Source organism: Scomber japonicus, chromosome 23, assembly GCF_027409825.1.
Source record: "Scomber japonicus isolate fScoJap1 chromosome 23, fScoJap1.pri, whole genome shotgun sequence".
Lineage (NCBI taxonomy): Eukaryota > Metazoa > Chordata > Actinopteri > Scombriformes > Scombridae > Scomber > Scomber japonicus.
Genome location: NC_070600.1, coordinates 18,293,197 through 18,312,805, shown reverse-complemented (window position 1 = coordinate 18,312,805; position 19,609 = coordinate 18,293,197). Strand labels below are relative to the sequence as shown.

General features: G+C 40.3%; 1 protein-coding gene across 1 annotated transcript; it reads left to right on the top strand.

The window, feature by feature from the left end:
• The first annotated feature begins 12,234 nt into the window (after positions 1-12,234).
• Positions 12,235-15,004, top strand: LOC128385325 (fibroblast growth factor 6-like). The gene is made up of 3 exons (XM_053344185.1): positions 12,235-12,577; positions 13,183-13,286; positions 14,828-15,004. The coding sequence occupies exons 1-3, from the start codon at positions 12,235-12,237 to the stop codon at positions 15,002-15,004; spliced, it is 624 nt and encodes a 207-aa protein (XP_053200160.1).
• Positions 15,005-19,609: the final 4,605 nt, after the last annotated feature.

The following is a 19,609-nucleotide window of genomic DNA, read 5'->3' as shown; positions in this document are numbered from 1 at the left end:
CATATATATATATATATACACAAACCTCTGCTGTTGTCCCACACCTGCCCACCGGCCGTCACTATTGAGTCTCCAGTGTCAGCTCATCACCTGACTCCTTCATTTACTCACACAGCTGCTGCTCCTCGTTCTCTTCAACAGCTATCGGCCACTTTCTGCTGGGTCATCTTTGGTCCGCTGTTGCCTCAGCCTTTGTCCTCATCTTGGAGTGTGAACACGTCTTGATGACACAGCAGACATTTTGACTAAAGCATTAATGATGGCTCAGTAGTATTCAAGTGTCCCAGTGACTCATGAAAGTATGCCAGTGAGTCAGCATGCACAACATAAAGACTCTGAGGCAGCTAAATGGAATTCAGCCATAATTGATTTGAATATTTACACCTGTTCTTATGTTAAATGTAAAAACTTTTTGTCTGCTATGTCCTTGCTGCTTTTGAGATAGTAAAGAGCCTTTTTTTTAAATCTACACCTGAATTGCTTTTGGATATCAGATCTGTGAGTGTTACAGAGGTAAACAAAACAAAAAAGGTTAGGTATGAAAAAACGTATTCAATAGGACACTTCTTTTTTTTAAATTTAAAATATTGGACTATTGGTTGGACTAAACTAGCCTTTTTACGTCATTCCTATTGGGCTCTGGGAAACGGCGACTTTTCACTGTATCTGACATTTTATTGAGTAAATAATTGATTGACTCAATTTTAATGTAATTCTACAAATTATGGATTGCTTCAACACAAAAGCTCAAACTATCGAAGTAAGTTATTATTTGTTATTTATTACTTTCTGATGAAATCTGGTATGGGTAAACCGCAACTTTGCAAATGATTCCTCTGGATCATTCTTGAATATCATTTGTTATTAGTTGCTCTCCAGGACGGGCTGCATGCCAAAACCTTTGATCAACTCCTTGTGGGTATAGATTTCAACCAGCAGGGGCCGCGACTAAAATAAATGATCTGATCTTTGTTGTGCTGGCAGAATGACAGGATCCCTGTCCAGGATGACTCACTCTCTCAGCAGTGTGCCATTCCAGGCGCTCTCCTCTACCCATCAGCCAAATTGCCTTGATCCTCAGCTCATTGCCGCCTCTCGCCCACCCTCGAGCTCACTCACTGTGGAGCAAGGTGGTCGCATCCCCGGGGCCGTCGGCGTGTTTTTCATCCCACTGGGTGAGAACGTGCAAAGCAGCGAGCAAATGTGTGAGAGAATTCCTCACATTCTCCTGCTCGGTCCTGGTGGCCTGGCTCGGTGTTGGGTTCCTGGGAGAGAGGGAAGAGGAGCCAGGGGAATTGGCTGCCGACTCAGCAGCTGACACCTCCTCTGATCTCTATCTCTTCCTACAGCCATAAACCAAATCATCTGACTTTTCAGCATTGCAGCCACGTAAACAGAGTCTTCCTTGTGGCTTCAAGTAAGTCGGCCAGTTTTTGCCTTGAAGGAGCAGTTGGTTATGGCGAGGATGTGGCATTGAACAAACTTAAGCCTCAATGTGCCCAGATTTAACATTTGGTACAAGTGGAAAGAAAAAAACAAGGAAAATGTGCTAGCTTATTTGGATGAAATCTATGAAAATAACTTCTGGAGTTTTCAGTAAGAGTCGGTCAGCACATTTATCAAATATCTCATCAGTCATTACTATACTTGTCCTGAGAAAATTAGTCATAGTGTGTGTGCTGGAGCACTGTGCCTGTAATGTATTCCTCTGTGTTCGGATTCTAGAAAAAGATAAATGACCCCATTAAGATTTAAAAACCTGACGAGAAGTTTTTAGGACCTCACTCTGAGGATTTCGTGAATCGACAGCCCTGCTGAGGGTGCACAGGCTGCCATGTAAAGCTCACAAAACAGTTTGAACATGTCTTGTTCAACAGACATTTTCACATCTTTCAGCTCTCTTGGGATAAGAATGTGATTACTGAGCTTTAAGGGGCATCAATAGCCATGATGTGAGGCAATCCACATCATTCAAAGTGGAAATTACCTAGGTTTTCCTCATTCCACCTCAAATCAGAAGTATTTATCTCTTTTCATGTGGTATTGAAATACAGGTGGGATGATTTTGTTATTTGAAAATTGAAACACAGGGCTTACAGATCCGGTTCAATAAGATACAATCAAACTTCATTGACCCAAAGATGTAAATGTATTATTACAGCTCATTTATTATTTATGCTATATTATTTATTATAGCATCACAGCTGCCTAAAACATTTTATTTAGACAAATTAAAATATTTGCTTGTGTGTTCAGTGCTAATGAGAAAATGTTAGCATGCTAACACGCCAAACAAAGACGACGACTTGGTAAAGATTATACTCCCTTGACATATTAGCACCCACTGTGCCTAAGTGCCATGGATGCATTACAAGAGCTGGATACGTCGCCACTCAGCCAATTGAGCCCAGTGGCCACTGGCAGTATTGCAGTAAAAAGTCCCTGTGCAGCCAAAAGAAGCACTTTCCTAATAGACTGTCTGTAAAACTGTTGACAGGACACCTCAAACTGCAAATAAGGTAAATTATGACTCTTTCTATTGTGAATTTTCAATCCATGGAGGTTTTATTTTTGTAAAACCTTCCTTGAGCTGAGAAAAGCGATTTAAAAATCAGTGTTGTCGCCACAATGTAAAGTCTATGGACCTGTGGGCACTTGCAGGCGTGGCCAGCTGGAGAAACACTACTGTATGTATTTAGTGGGTCTCGCACTCCTGGAGGTAAACCTGGAAGCAAGAAACTTTTATGGCATACGCACCATTGGACTAAGGACAGAGTCACAAAGCCGCTAGTATGGCTGTAGACTCTTAAAAATCCATTAAAGGTTGATTTTGGAATTTAGATTCTTTATGCGAAGGCCTCTTCAGCCTTGTAGTCTCATCAAATTTAGCATTAAGGCAATTTTATACCATTGCAGCTGTCCGAAACGTATTTATTTGCTTATTTACACAAATGAGAGTTTCATTTTAATTGTCAAAAAGAATAATAACAGGAATTTTGATATTTTCTTTTTTCAAACTAGTAGTTTCTATTAGGCACCAACATTGGATGTTTGAGATTTAATCCTATATACTTATAAACCTCAAGTTTTGGTTTCAGGGAACTATAAGTGAAAAAAACAACATAAGATGGATTTTGTAAGCTAAATGAGGTCATTGCATTGGTTATGAGTTTAGAAGCATGCAGCAACTGTGCTATTTAACTCTGTATTTCAAGGTAGCAAGCAGGGCAAACCTATTTCCTCCGTAAACTCTCTCTGCCCAATACCTCTGATAGTCATCATTATCTGATGAATGATAGGTCCCTGGCCTCGAACATAAAAAATGCTGTGTCATGAGCTCTATACTGGTGGGATTTGTAACCAGTGTAAAAGTCACCTCTGCCTTGCTCGTTTTCCCCTTAGTCACGCCATGCCCAATTTAGCAACGGACACATCTTTCTCTGCAAGGTGCACAAGCTGTACCCTTGAAAAGATATTTTTACTGGGAACAGTCCCATCAGACTGGCTGCTTTTTGTCTTGTCACTGCAGCCCAAAGCTTGACACGGTAAAAATGAAAGGAAGCTGTTACGTGCTTCAGCTATTGCATGTGTTCCAGCAACAGTGCATTTGAGTTAATGTCAGTTTCCCAGAGGATTCTCTGCCTCTTCCTGTGTCACGAATGTACAAAGCAGCAGTGGAAGGAGCATAACTCAGTGCAGTTTTTGGCTATTGAATTATACATCAGCTGATTCAGCAAAAATCTTAACCCCCCAAGCTCCTTTCAGGGTGGTACGTTACTATTTTACATGCCTCTGCTCCCACTGATTGAAATCCCATTATTTCTGATCGATCACCACATCGCCTCTATATGCTCAATAACAGAAAGTTTGCAAACTTGAGCAAATTATCTCATATCTGTTTAATGGTTTTGAGTTTGGTGATGAATAAGATGGATATTCATCTCATATTACTCTGTGAAATATGATGCAATAGTTGGAGTCTGTGAAAAGTGTTACACAGAATAGCAGCAGCATTATATCTCCTGCCCTGCAAAAGTGAAGTGGGTATTTAGTCGTTTTAGTGAGATTTGAAATATCTCAATAGTTATCAGATGGATTGGTATTAAATTTGATATAGACATTCGTGTCCCTGTAAGGATGAATTGTACTCTCTGATTTGTCATCTAGTCTCACCATCAGCCCACACATTTCTTTTGTACTGACAATACTGTGGTTTATGATCAAATAATACCTACAGCAAAGAAAAAAGCACACTGGATTGCTTTTTATTACTTTTTTTTATCACCAATGGGAAAAAGACTTGTGCTTGACTTTGGGAGGTACAATCTAGGTCCACTTTTTCCACTTGATTTAATCTACACACACTGTCTCTTTGCAAATATCTGCAGAACTAATATGACATTCCCATCAGCCGCAGCTCTCTAAATATTTAGTGCTAATTAGCAAATATTAGCATGCTAACATGCTAAGCAAAGATTTTCAGCTAGTCTCTTCTGGAAGGCATTTATAGTGTTGCACTTCTTTGGGTTTTTTTATAAAAAAGTGACAGAAATTGAAAAGTTTAAAGCATAAACCATTTTGCACTTCCACATAGCTGGCTTATCATGGCATGAAGTAAGTGTGCACGTTGGATTGTTGGTTTCTAAAAGCTATTTCGAATAGGGCTGGGTATCAGTAGTCAATACCTTTTAAGATATCGACCGAAATAAATAGATACGAAGTTGTATCGAAACATCTCCTGTCAAATGATACTTGCAATCGATCACTTTAGCACCCAGAGCTAAAAAATATGACTATCTGTATGGACTTACTCACAGCCAATCAACGCAAACGTCCTTTGATTTAATGCGACGTGATTGGCCCATTGCCATGTGGAGGAGTGGTGGCATTTTATGCAATTTAATGCTTCTATTCACATGATGGGTATTGAATTAAGTACTTAATTGGTATCAGTATCACTTTAAGGGTGCTTGGATTGGTACAGGTATTGTCCAGTACGATTTACAAAGCTATTTGACTGTCCAACAAGCAGTTCTGACGAATTATACTGACACATTAAAGCAAACATATCATGCACATTTCCAAGTCTAGATTTTTGACCTGGGGCTCAACTGGAATATCTTGATTTACAGCTCACAAGAGGCCGTTTTAGTTCCTGTCTCCCCCTGACCCCCCTTCTGATGAGCCCACCCTGTTCTGATTGGTTAGCGTCCATGGTTGATTTCCAATGATGATAAACTATAGTAGTTTGATTTCACTAATTTCTTGTTCTTAACTCAAAGTGTCAACTTCTCAGAAACATCCATACATGTTCGGGCCCAAATCTGGTCCAAAATACATCAATAACTCATTGAAAAACCATAGCAACAACCTTAGCAACTAAGGCTACGAAAAAGGACAGCTGTTTATAGGCAAGTGCAGCTCGCTACAAGGTAGAAAAACATGTTCAGAGTAGATTGAAGCCTGGGCTTTTGACTTGCAGGGAGGTTTTCTACATATATTAACCTCAAAGTCTGACTATGTTTAACTTAGATATTTGATATCATAAAAGTATATAAATGACAGAAAACCACAAAAAGCATGATATAGCCCGTTAAGTACAGTCATCAAACAGCTATCAAAACCTTTTTTCATATAAAAGCATTATTAGATATAAATATTGTTACCAAATTAAAAAAATACGTTTGGAATTGCAATAATTTATATGAAGGCCTTCGCAGCCTCAACATATCACAGTTGGACTGATTATTATTGTCCGTCTAGGGCAGTGACTCTGATGTCATTCCAGAGAAATCCCCCCTCCGTCATTAGGTCTCCCCAGCTGTTGTTTCAATATTGTCTCCTAAACCCCACGTTAATAAAACAGTAATTGAAAGAGCTTTGCATCCTCCTGTATCTAGTTACTTACACTTTCATAATATGCACAAAAGCTGTTTGGATGGCTAGTCCCTCTGGACCATTTTCTGATTGATGTGCGTATGTGTGTGTGAGTGTGTGTGTGTGTGTTTGTGTGTGTGTGTGCACTGAATAGATCCTATAATCGCAACAAAGACAGCTGATCTGACACAATAGTAAACTGCAGACACTTTTCTCTTGCTTGAGTCTCCTGTTTCTTTGTCGTCTACTCCAGCTCTAATATATTCAGTCCAGGCGAGTCGTCTATAGAAAAAAAAAATCAATTTGCTGTGTTATGTGGGCAAGTTTCCATCTATTTCATAGTGTCCTTTTGTTGCCTGACTGTGACTCAGCTGTACTGTAGTTGTAGAGGTTACTCACTTTTTAAAGTTTGACACTCAAGCTCTCTTACTCCAGTCTGGAGCTGAAACCATTAGGTGATAACTTAACTAGTCGTGTCAAAAGTTTATCCAGAGCTATTTTCATAATCAATTAGTAGATTTAAAGGGACACTCCACTCATCACGAGGAGCGCTATATAATGTTTTCTATGAGAGTGGAGGAGCTTTCTACAGTTGGAGAACACTTTTTAACAAAAAGCCTCCATCACAAACTGGTGGGGTTTGACAGGTGGTCATTACACTATTGAGGTGCATTATGGTAAATGTATGTTTTTGAAGCTTTACTCATGCTAGGGACTACAAACAAGGATCTCTAGGCCTCTTCTGCTTTGATTTTGACTACTTTTTTTGAAATTCCCAAATTTTATTGAAGGGCAAACGTAATCCCCTTGAGAATACCTTTAAAGTTATTCAAGCAAGAAATGCCATCACATCAAATGTGAGAATGTGCTTAAATCATCATACATTTCTTATCATTTGGGTTTTGGACAGCAGGTAGGACAAACCAAGGCATTTGAAAATGTCACCTTGGACTAAATCATTAATCAAGAATGTAATTAGCAAATTAATCATCAATTAAAATAAGAGCATTAGCCCTACACTATCTAATTTTGTGAAATAAGCAAAAAAAGGAACAGGGAAAGGAAAGAGCATTGTTGAATTTCAGTTGGACATCTCTCTGAATCATAACAGGCAAAATCCCATTAGTATACTTAACCTGTACCCCTTATGTAAATGAGTATTTAAGAATAAGTGTACGTTGTTGTCGTGCAGTTTAGGTCAAAAGTGCATTCGCTTCCAATTTTAGCATTTTAGAAAAGGTGTTATCACTAACGAGCAGCCTCAGCGTCATGCCAGTATAACAGTATTAGCTGAATTAATCTCAGCACTGTCTCATTACCAGTGCCCGCTGTCAATTGATTTAACTTTCATTCTGTCAATAGCCAGTAGTTCTGTCTATTCAGGCTATTGGTCGCCTTGGTTTGCATAGTTACATGCTTACGCAGCAAATTAAAAGGCTGTCTCATTAATTTGCCATTCTGTGTGGTCCAGTGTGTTTGCTCCACTGGGACTAAAAAGACCTCATTCTCCTCTTCACTTCATTTCATTGCTGGTGTTATATAGGAATGAGGGAAAGTAATGTATAGTTAAACTAGACTTTTAATCAATGAATGACTATAAATGTCAAGAAAGACATAAAACCTGAAATGTCACTGCTGCAACAAGCTAAATGTGGTGTTTAATTAAACTTAAATGTATCCTGGATGTTGCTGCAGGCTTTTTTCTTGATAGGTTTCCTCTCTGAAGCTATTTTCAGATTATGTAAATTTTGACTGCAAGGGCACGACAATACATTTCTGCATAAATTCTGGTAATATGAATATTCATATTGTTTTACTAATATCTGTTGTCCAAGCAATCTTCAATTAACCAGAATCAGAGTCTACAGCCATGGTAGCAGCACAGCGGGGCTTTGAACAAAATGCCAACAACATCAAAGCTAAAATGCTGATACTAAAGAGGTATGACGTTTAACTTGTTTACTAGCTTACTTCAGCTCCTTAGCATGCTGACATTTCCTAATTAGCACAAAACACAAAGTGCAAGCTGAAGTAGATGGGAATGTTGTTAGAGTTGCACACATTTGGTGGTGAATCAATGTAAGGTTGACCTGATGATTACAGTTGATGACAATTTAAAGTCAAAGTCGTCACTCTTCATCCTGAGGGGGAAATTGATGTCTATATCAAATTTTAATGGTATTTGATTCAATAGTTGTTGAGATATTTCGCTGAAAAGCCAAAAATGTCAACTTGATGGTGGTGTTAGAGGTAAAGTCAGGGAATTACCAAAGTCAGTTCTCTGTACAACATTTCATAGTAATTCATTAGATAGTTGTCAAGACATTTCAGTCTAGACTAAAGAGGAACAACCAACCAACAGACCGAATGACATCCTCATACCACATAGGTTGATTTACAGTGTGATCCAGAACACCTCATAGGAATGTTTTCTAATATGCCACTTTCCTAAACCATTACAAATCATTGTTAAAACCATTTGGGTAGGGTTAAGCGAAGGTCATGGTTTGGGTTAAAATGATCACTTGAAACGTAGTGTGAATTAAAGTTACTTCTTCCTTTAAGTTAGGTAACCGTTAGTTATCATGACGAGAGTAAAGACCACAATAATCGTAGATACGGTTTTTAAAATCTGTTCCGACTTGTGATTGGAAACGTGAAGCTAACAACGGTCTTCTGCAGTTCAATCCACTTTTTGCCATCAATCTATCTATTTAACCATCCACCCATCTCGCCTCCTCCTAATATGGATATTCGTCACCTTATATATGCGTCCCCTCAACAGCATAATTTCTCCAGGTCATAACTACTACGGCTGCTAGATGGCGCCCATTACTTAAACGTAAATGTAGGTCGTTTTCGTCGACTGAATTTTCGACCTATACTGTCTTTTTTTCATGGGAGGACGGGCTGGTGACCTAATTACAGGTAAGGTTACTGCATTAAAAAAATTTGTGCAAAGATAAAGAATAAATATGAATGTGACTACAAAGTGCATTAGTACAATAAATAAACAAGAATGTGATATTAATCCTGATGCACTAATGTGAATATTGTTGGGTAATCTATAACTATGCACTATTTCACAAGTAAAAGTTTTGTCAGGAAAATGTCAGAAAAAGTAGAAAATTGGAGTAAAAATGGAGTAGAAATACTTCAAATGTTTTACAGAGGTTGAGTAAATGTACTTAGTTACTTTCCACCATTGTTGAAGGCTATGTAATGCATGTGCAACCTATGTAATGCAGTGCAATTAACTATTGGGATTAATTAATGAAATACGTAATTAATAAATTATTAAATTAAAATAACTCAACTGTCAGGTATATATTTTTATATCATATGTGTAATGTTTTGTTTGTTTGTTGTGTAATAGGTTACTGCTGTTTATCAGCAACAAGGCCTCTCCGGTTGCTAAGGTGGGCCGGAGGCTCCCTGGCAGCCGAGAGCACCTCGGGGCCCAAGTGCCAGGTGCTGTGTGACATGTTGGGAATTTCCCCCGAGTCTGCAGCCTCCCACCAGCACCCTGCAGGACGGGATGCAAACAGGGATGTATAGAAGGACGAACCCACTGAACTCGACTGAAGACTTATTTTCATTTAACATGCACAGACTTTTATCCACATTTGAACCATATATAGCGTAAAATAGGTTATGTCAACTTGTTACAATCAATTAGGGAAATTATGCCTTTTAAGGTGAAATGAAGCAAAAATTGATGATTTTTCTGAAGTGTAATGACAACTTTTGCCCTTTGTCTTGCCCCACATTTCATTCACCATTTAAATACTGCAGCAGAATTTGATTCTTGCAGGTTATATTATTCTGTTAGCTGCAGGGTGTGGTCTTACAATAATAACGCGCAATCTGACCAGGCAAAATATTTGGTTGTGTAAACTTCCTGAACAAACAGCTAAGGAAGTGTCAGACAGGATTGCCATTTGCTCTCTTGTGACTGGCTGTGACTGTTTTTACACCTTCCTTCTAAATAAGGCAGCAGGCTGCCAGGACATATGACCACCGTCCCGATTTGGTTTCTGGACACAGGATCCATCCATCCATCCCATGATTGCTCAACGCCAATGAAAGTCAAACACTCACACACACACACACTCTCACACACACACACACACTCACACCCTCCCCTCCTGCAGGTCTCCCATGTGAGGAAGAGCTGCAACAAGTCAGCTGCAATTAGCCAGAGGAAGAGTGAAAACATGTATTCAAAGTAAAAGCATAAAAGATCACACTTGGCAATATTTTTGGTTTAAGATTAGATATTATTTTAATAAATACATATTTATGATCCCTCTCATATATACTTTGTGATATGAAAATATAATTTCTAAGAAAATAGTGATTGAGTATTTATTTGCCAGGCCTACCTCTCCATAAAGATTGTCTTTTTGGGCTCTGTAGGCTCAGTCTACTGGGAGACACAGCAAACAATAGCCTTTCATTAACGTATTAATATTCTAATCAGTTTCTATTTAATGTCATAAAAGTATAAAATACCCTTCACCTCTTTTGAAAGCCCAACGTGATGTCCTCATATGTCTTTTTATATCCAACTAATACTCCTAAACTCAATTCCCAATGATACAATGATGTCCAAACCACCAGTGGTGATATGGAACAATCAGCGTCTTGTGAAGATTCTCGTGTGAGCTCGTGATCTCATGATTGACAGATGGTTCATCCAATCACCTCACAAGTATTTTGCCATTTTTCAAACAGTTTCCAGGAAAACCTTTTCAGTTGGTTCCTGCTGCCAAAAATTCCTGATTTTGCAGAGACTTTTCTTCAAAAATTGTGATACGATTTCCGATGTTTCATCTGCTCTTTTTGTGGTAGAATTGCGGGATTTGGGGGAAAAAATGCAAGCAAAAGAAAATATTTGGGTTTTTTTTAAACTACTACCAATGAAGAGTTAAGTAAGTTACCATGACACCAAATGTGACAGTTGGTCCAAATCACAAGCAGTGATTGGCCATTGAAATGAATGAAATGTAATCCTGCTGTATACCTTTGCTTTGTAGCGTTGGTACAACAATAAACTTGATCTTGAACTATATTTAACGTAGAAAAGTTGTGGTAATTTAGCAAAATTGCAAGCTCTTGTGTTAAATATTGTGATCGTAATTTGTCAGAGGGACTGTTTAATGTGGAGAAATCGCAGAAATTTTGCAAAATTTGCAACCTCCTGCAAATATCGTGGAGATCGGTTGAATTTATTTCAGTTATTTCAAGCAGTCAATTCTGTGAGAGGATGGAGCCTGCCAATATTTGCCAATAAATGACTTAAACAATTAAACAAGTGCTGATAAATCTTCTGTTGATTGACTAACTGATAAATTGACTAATCAGCAAACCTGAACTCCAAAGTATTACCACAGACCACACATTCTTATGGTCTTTTTTATGTTAGGTAAATGCACTGGTATGACTTTTGTTCAAAGTGTACATATAGGTGACAAATATCTATCAGGTGCTGGTAAGCCACCAGAATGGCTTCAATGCTGCCAATGCACACTTAAGGATGAACAATATCCCCTTATTTGTTGTTTTCATGATGATTGTGGAGCACTGTTTAATATGTTGGTCAAAATTGTCCCAGGTGTTTGTTTGAGGTTCATATCTGGTTCCTATGAAGGCCATATTGATATGATTCACACCATTTACGAACAAACCATAATTATGTTTCCTGGCTCATTTATTCAGGTTATAATTGGGCACCTGTCAGTGGTTTGTGGAAGTGGAAGTTGGATGACAAGTTAATGCAGGGGATATACTCACACCAGAGGTTTTGTTTTGAAATGTAGCACAGGAAACCCTTCTTATTCTGTCTTGCGTGCTTGGCACTGATGTGAAGGTGCAGCACCCCCCATCATTCCTATCAGTTCTGCTGCTGCTGCCGCTGCTGGGGTCCTGTAACTCTCTCTCTCTCTCTTTCTCTCTCTCTCTCACACTCTCTCTCTCTCTCTCCTCCTCCACCTCCCATCTCCTACTTTTGATAGGGAGGGGGGGTGCAGCGGTGAAGTCACAGTGATGTCATTTTAGGATGTGAGAGTCGGGGGCAAGGTGAGCTGGTTTTGCGGTGAGTGGTGTCCCTCCACGGCCAGCGTTGCCTGTAAAGAGGCGCGGAGCGGCGAAAGATGATCATCGCCACCGGCACCAATTCAAGCTCCGACGCGCTCTGTCCCTCTCCTCCTGCTCAGATCTCGGGCTATGGGGCCTTGATCTGCCTTGATCCCAAAAAAAGCCTTTACCACCACCATGCCAAAGGACAAAAAAAAATAAGAAGAGTTGCATTTTTAGGGCAGGTAACTTTGACCACGTGCCCCAAAGGTAAACTGGATGGCCATTGCGCAAAGGTGCCTCTACAGTATGTTCGGCGGGGCCAGGACGCACTGGACGCTGCCAGCAGTTATTGTACTGTGGACTTCTCTCTTGGGGATCGTTTCATCTTATCCGGTTCCGAGTAGGACTAATGCAACTTTATTGGAAAAGAAATGGGAGACCCTCTTCTCCCGCTCCTATCTGGGCATAGCTGGGGGAAAATCGGAGCTGAACTGGGAGAGTGACTATTTGCAGGGTATCAAAAGAGTGCGGCGACTGTACTGCAACGTGGGCATTGGGTTTCACCTGCAGGTGCTCCCGGACGGCAGGATAAGCGGTGTACACAATGAGAACCAATACAGTGAGTTGCATCCCGGCAAAGCACTGTACCAGAAAAAGAGCGTAACCGTATGCGTAGGCTGTGTAAAAAGTTAGAGCGTGTCACTTATCTTGCATGATATTTAATAGCCTAAGAGGTGTCGGCGTGGTTGAAAGTTTCCGAAAGCAAAAACAGTGTACGAAGAGCCTCGCATCCGTGCAGTGCGAAATATCCTCCCAAGCCAAAAACATGACATGAATGCCTGGACCCAGTTTAGACGCTAACTTATTTTTACCCCTGCGTCCCGCTGCAGCAGCAGCAGCACGCACACACACACACACATATACACACACGCACACATAGATCACACTCAGCACGCTGTAAAGCATTATCATAAAGCATCATAAACGTCTTAAATGCAAATAGGTGGATATTCCAGGGAGCTGATTAAGCACACGGAGCATCATCCATGCGCAATGCACCTGCAAGGTTACACCCATCACTGCTGCATAGGCCAGTTACTCGACTTTGTCCCCATCGCAGCGTGACACTGCCTTTGCTCCCCCACCCCCCAACTCCCCCACCACCACCCCCCTCCCTAACCCCCCTCCACAACCTGGGCCGCTCTAACATTATGTTTCGTTTAGGTCTAATAGAGATCTCCACCGTGGACAGAGGAGTGATCAGCTTGTTCGGAGTGAGGAGTGAGATGTTTGTCGCAATGAACAGCAGAGGAAGGTTATACGGAACGGTACGTTTGTGCGCAACTCTCCCTCTCTCTCTCTCCCTCCCTCTCTCTTTCTCTCTCTCTCTCTCCCTCTCTCTCCCTCTCTCTCTCTTACACACATACACACATATACACACACATCCTGCCGAGTGTAAGATGAGTTCATGTAGCTGCTGCATCCGTGGGTTTATGAGCACTGTTGTGTTATTAATATGCTCTGATGTTAGGGGGAGGGAGGGGAGGGGGGGGGTTAGAAAGTGGGGTGCAAGGAGTCCCATTTAGAGAAAGCTCAAATCTTCTGCTCTGTGTCTGAATGTTATGTTATTTACTCCTAACCAAGTTCAATCAAGCAGATAATAAACTTTACCATATTAATGTAGCATATACAGTAGCTGCTAGTCTGCAGTCCAGAAACCCATTATTCAAATTCTGGCCTGTGTGTAAAAGTAGGACAGTTGTGAATAACTTTATAATGTCCTACAATCCCAAAAAAGGCAGACGTAACATTAATATATAATTTGGGGATCATTAATATCATATAATGCAGAGGCTATTTGGGGGGCGGGGAGTGATTACAGTATATTTTAAGTCTTTTTTCAATGAAACTTTAAATAATCAGAAAGGTATCTTCCCAGTGTCTTAACATAAATGATTAATGAGTATCCCAGGGATTTGTTATGAGCCTAAAAGGTGGTTTTATTTGGCTAAAAAGAGCACAATATGTAGCTATTGACATTAGAAATAACAGAAATGATGATATTCTTCTTAAAATCTAGAGTTTATTTGATTTTATCCAACAAATATCAAACAGTTTTGTGTAGGAGTGAGTGTTGAACCTACTCTTTTGGTACCAACTGTACAGGGTCGAACATGAAAGTACCAACATGTAACAATAAAAGTTTACTCAGAGTCGTTCTTTACTTACTCCTCGATTACACGGTTTCTAATTTAAATAATCATTTTGTCCCTTTGCTTAATTCTAAAATCTTTGCTCATTTAAACTTATTTTGAGTAAAACATTTTTTAGGATTTTGAAATTCCTATTTTTAGGATTTTGATGAAGATTGTAACAATAGATTTATATCCAAAAGTGGTTGAAAATATGAATTCTACAGAGCACATTTAACTTTTACTCAATGATAATGTGCCTCTATGTATTACATATGATCATTATTCATTCAGCAGCATTTCCCCTTTTGATTTATGGCAACACTTTAATTTAAGCAGCTAGATAGTTTTCTAGTTAGGGTACGTGGGATTTTTTATGAGTTCAGCAGTAAAAGCAGACGGCTGCTATCTGCATTTGAAAAGGGCATTTCTTTTGCAACAACATGCCACCTCCTCCAGTTTCCCTCAAAGCATGCTTTCTAGGCAGGCTGTTGGCCAAAGTAAAGGTCACGTGGAAAACGGTGCATATGCTGCGATGTTCATCCTGTGTCTGTCCTGATTTATTGACCCCCTCCTCCCCTTCTTCCCCCCCACTTCTCTCTCTCTCTCTCTCTCTCTCTCTCTCCCCCTCTCCCCCTCTCTTTCTCTATCTGTCTTCTTTTTGTGGCATTTTTTAGAGAGTCTTCGTGGACGAGTGCAAGTTCAAGGAGACTCTGCTGCCCAACAACTACAACGCCTATGAGTCTTTTGTTTACAAGGGCTTCTACATCGCCCTCAGCAAGCATGGCCGCGTAAAGAGAGGCAACAAGGCCACCACCGCCATGACCGTCACACATTTCCTCCCGCGACTATGAGAGAAACTGGCAATAACTCAGTAATTTGCACATGTGAATGTTCTTCCAGGTAATATAGAAATGCATATTCATAATATACACACACACCAATGGACGGCGAAAGAACAAAACAAAACACACACACACACAAATATTTATTCTGTTTATATATATGTATATTTGGATAGCTATCTTTGTATATGTATGCCATACTGTGCTGCTTATTGTTTTTATGGTTATGGACGGGGAGAGTCGAAGCCTTTGCCTGTCTCACTTTACCTTGGTGCTTGCTGTAACTGAACTATGTGTCACTTCCTTTTTTGAGATGGAGGATGAGCTATATCCCGTGCTTTTAAAGAGTGAAATGAATACTTTTTATTACCTCAAAGAACCACTTTACTAGATTAAGGGATGCATGGAGTTCAAATATCTACTAAGTTTATCATTTCTTTCAAACCTTTGAGCGCTTTGATGGTTCCCTGCTCGATTATCAATGTCCGGCAGTGGGGGGAAAAAAGAGACTACTTAAATGCACTACCTTTGCTGCACGATTTAAAGGTGCCTTGGTGTTCCCACTTGTGGCCCCCTTAAACTTGCATGTAAGAGAAACCCGCTGGAGTCAGAAATAGGGCTGACACTCCAGAGAGGGCCTCAGAAGGAGGAGGGGGGAATGGGGGTGGGGGGGGGTTGACTATCTCTGGTTTATTTTCTTTTCTGTAATTAGATCGATTAAGTAATATACAATCTGTGGTCGAGACCAGAGAGCGGTCAGCCATAGACGTGAGGAGAGAGAGACTGGTGCAAGGCCATAAGTTTGACTGTGTGCCATCGTCGAATAAACAGGGTGGAACGCTTATCTGTCCGAGCATAAAACTCTTTTTTTAGTTTGGACCTGGCTTGCGTCTGCACAAAAAAATCACAGAATCAAGCAACTAATGTGCACAGTAGAAATTAATCTGCACATTGTCGCGGACAAAACTCCTAAAGTGGGTTGCTGTGTCCAGATCGCAAAGCTTTAGAGTTGCCAACAGCTGCTGTTGAAAATGATGTCTACTGTCCATGAAACCAATGAAAAACCATGTAAATAGTCGCAAATGTAAAAGAAGACTTCAGGAGCTTTTTATGCTGCTTTGTAGCAGTTGCCTGAACGAGGCAAAAAGAGTTCAGGTTGCACAGTGACCATCGATGATGGTGCCTAAATGTTTCGGTAAGAATTGTTCCCATATGTTCGATCCTTTAATTTATCTTTGTGTCGGTGTGTTCGGAGTATGTTGTGAGCGTGCGTGTGTGTGTGTGTGTGTGTGTGTGTGTGCCCTGCTTGTCTGTGTGCTCTGCAGCAGCACTGCAGTGGCAGCGAGGTGTTGGGAGCTGTAGGCAGATAGTTTTAAATGCAATTATGGATGAGTCGATCATGTGCCCTGAAGGACTAAAGGACAGTGCAGTTTGTGGACTGGATGCACGCCATGTGATTCCAGAGCTCAGTGTCTTCATTTCTGTTGATTTTTAGCTTGAATTTATACATTTCAGTTGGCAGAAAAGGTCTGAAAGTTGGTAAATGAACACAAAAAGAGCACCTCATGTAATATATAATAAGGTCTTGGTGTGCATAGTGGCAGTTTGTTTACAAAATGCTTTGCAGACATACTGGTTCCATGCGGGCCAATAGGTGGTTAATATCTTGTTACATATTGCAAATCTGTTTTTCTTGCTTCGCTCACTTTCTGAGAATCTCATAGAGCTTCATCGGCCTGTGCAGTTTCTGCAGCTGTTTACTTGAAAAAGTGAAGCTTGTCGCACCATCAGCGTCCATCCGTTCTTGTGTTCAGAGAGGAAGCAGTACTATTTCAATCCAGGAAAGACGTATGTGTGGGAGCTGGTCCCGCTGTCTTTGTTGTTCGTCAAACCCCCTGCAGGAATGTGGATCTGCCAGGATGACAGGCAGCCTCTCACATACCTGACCAATCACCTACCCCCCCACCCCCAACCCCTCACTCCCCCTTTGAGCTGTATCATCCCCACCACCCACCTCTGCCTGTCCCTTACCCCTACACCCCACCACCCACAGCAGGGACCTTGGATTCCAGCTGTAACCCAGGAGCTTCCTCCTCTCCTTTCTGCCTTTTTTAGTTCAAGGTCAGAGTCACAGACCAGCCTTGGCCCCAACCCCGGTGGCCGGCTTGGTCTGCTATATAGGTTGGAGTGTTTCCACGAAATAGGAATTTGAAGTATCTTTTGGATGCATTAACCAAGTTTGTTTCATACATAAGCACAATATAATTTGTTGAATTGATACTGATCCCCAGTATGAGTCATCAGCTGCGTCTCAAGTATAAAACTAGAGCCTGCAGCCAAAAGCTTCACAATCTGCAATATTTTTTGAAACAATCCTATTTCCCTCTTTGAATTTGGAGTCCTACACCTCTTTGATATACAGCTCTACAACATGCTACACCTCCCCCCTCCCTCCCCCTTCCAAGTGCTTGTGTTGGGATATTTCTGGGGAGGGGACATCTGCAGAGTTAATGCAGTGTGTGAGGAGCAGAGTCATGCAGAGCCTCCCCTCTCCTGCTGCTGCTGCACTCGAAATCCTGCGGGACGGCACTCCGGCCATCCTCAGGCCATGCCCTCAACTGCTGCTCTCCCTCAACCCCGCACACTTTTCACCACGTACTGGCACAACACAGTATCACCTGCTGCTCGACCGCTGTCTGTGACGCACACATCGATTCACTACAGTATTGTGCTCACATATAAAGTTTTATTTCTCTCTCTCTTTTTTTCCTTTTCTCTGAGGACATTTTGAGTGAATGATAATGTCCTGCTAAGGCTGCCAAGCAGAGCAAATTTATTTTTTGGGAGCGTGGCTCAAAAGTTTCATAAAGCAAAAAGACTTGTTGCTGTGGTAGATGAGGCTGCATGCAGTACGACTGATGTACATTTCTTGTTTGGGGTGTTTGAATCAACTCGGCGTCAATCATCATCATTTGGCTGAAATAGCAAACAAAAAGTAATCCACATTTTTAGCCAAGGAAAGTGTGGAAGTGAATTTTGCGCATGCACAGCAATGAGAAATTCTCTTGGCCACCTCACAATCAAGATGTATAATGTTTCTTCTAGCACCTTATTAACAACATCTTGATTATAAACTAGTGTGAAGAAGTGAGTCTCTGTCAAGAAATAGAGCTGGATCCCTAAAAGAGTGAAGGTTTGTGTCTAAAACAAAAAGCTCACCTTTCAGCTTTGACCAAAAAATTTTATTCAGATTTTATCTGTTGTCTCTTTTTTTCTTTCCACGGCTTATCATAGATCAATTTAAAATTAATTCAAGGTGAGGAATATGATTTTTTTTAAAATGATGTTCAATGTACTATTAGCATGCATGAGCCCCACGCTTGATTAGGGGTGTGTGCTTCATGTGTTATAAGCAGAACCCTTTTTTTTTTTAACTCCTGCTCATAAAGGGAGTGAGCCTCCACTCAATTCCTTTCATCTCTGTTCTCATATACCTCACCTTCTGCCTTAGTTTTGGTTTGCTGATGACTGTAAATTTAGAAGAAACAAACTTCAGCTATTTGTTTCTGAAAACAGACAATGCTAAGTAAGATATTAAAGTTTTTTCCTTTTATTTTTGTACGTATGTGCTGTGCACAGCAGTCTACTGTATTCCTGAGATACCAATAAAAGTTTGTTTTTTTAACTGGTTGCTGGTTAAGTATCATGCTCTTTCTCTGTTTTGCAAATGTGAAAGATTTAACTGAATTATCCTGATTTCCTCCATTTGGAAGTTGATTTTGAGTTTTGAGTTGAGAGTATTTTTTAAAGCTCCTCTCCATTCAAAAATATTTGTTCTTATAGTTACTTCAGTTTGATGTTGAGCTTCACTGTGTGAAATAATGTATGTGCAAAGTTTTCAAAAGTGCTCACATCAACTCTGAGTTCAAGAGTTGCATGTACAAGCATGTCCTTGTGACTTCACAACTAGTTTGGAGGCCAATCAGTGTTCAATATGCAACTTACACAAGTGGAAACCTGAAACTTCCACTGAGAATAGACTTTACAGTGAATTATGAGACATCTTGTGTCAGAGTAGATTAACTTAACACATTTCTAAGAAGGTGACTCTGAATATTCCAAGCAGAGTATTTTAATATCTTTAATGTGTCCTATGCTGAAACCCAAGCATCCAGAAATACAGCTTTTGCCAGTCAAATGAGCAGAAACTTGCAGTGAACATTCAATTAGGTGTTTTCAATTATGTGGCTCCCTCTGCTGGGGAAATGGTGCAAGTGTTGAGTTTGGCAGGTGCGTAAAAGCAGTAGCAGACTGAACGTCAGACTATAACTGGGTGTCCAGTTCATTGCATTGTTAAACAAAACTACAACTATGATAAATAACCAAATTCTGGAGTTTGCACGAGTTTGAAAAGTTAAAGTAACTCATCTGAAACTAATATTACAACATATTTGTATCCCAGATTTAATGAACAAACTATCTGCATTTGTAATCTTTATTTCTATATTCTATATTGCTCAACACACTTTCCAGTCTTAACTTTGGCCCATTAGGACACACTCTTAGAATAATGTTTAAGGTGCATGAGTCTAGACGTGTCACCAAAAATAAGTG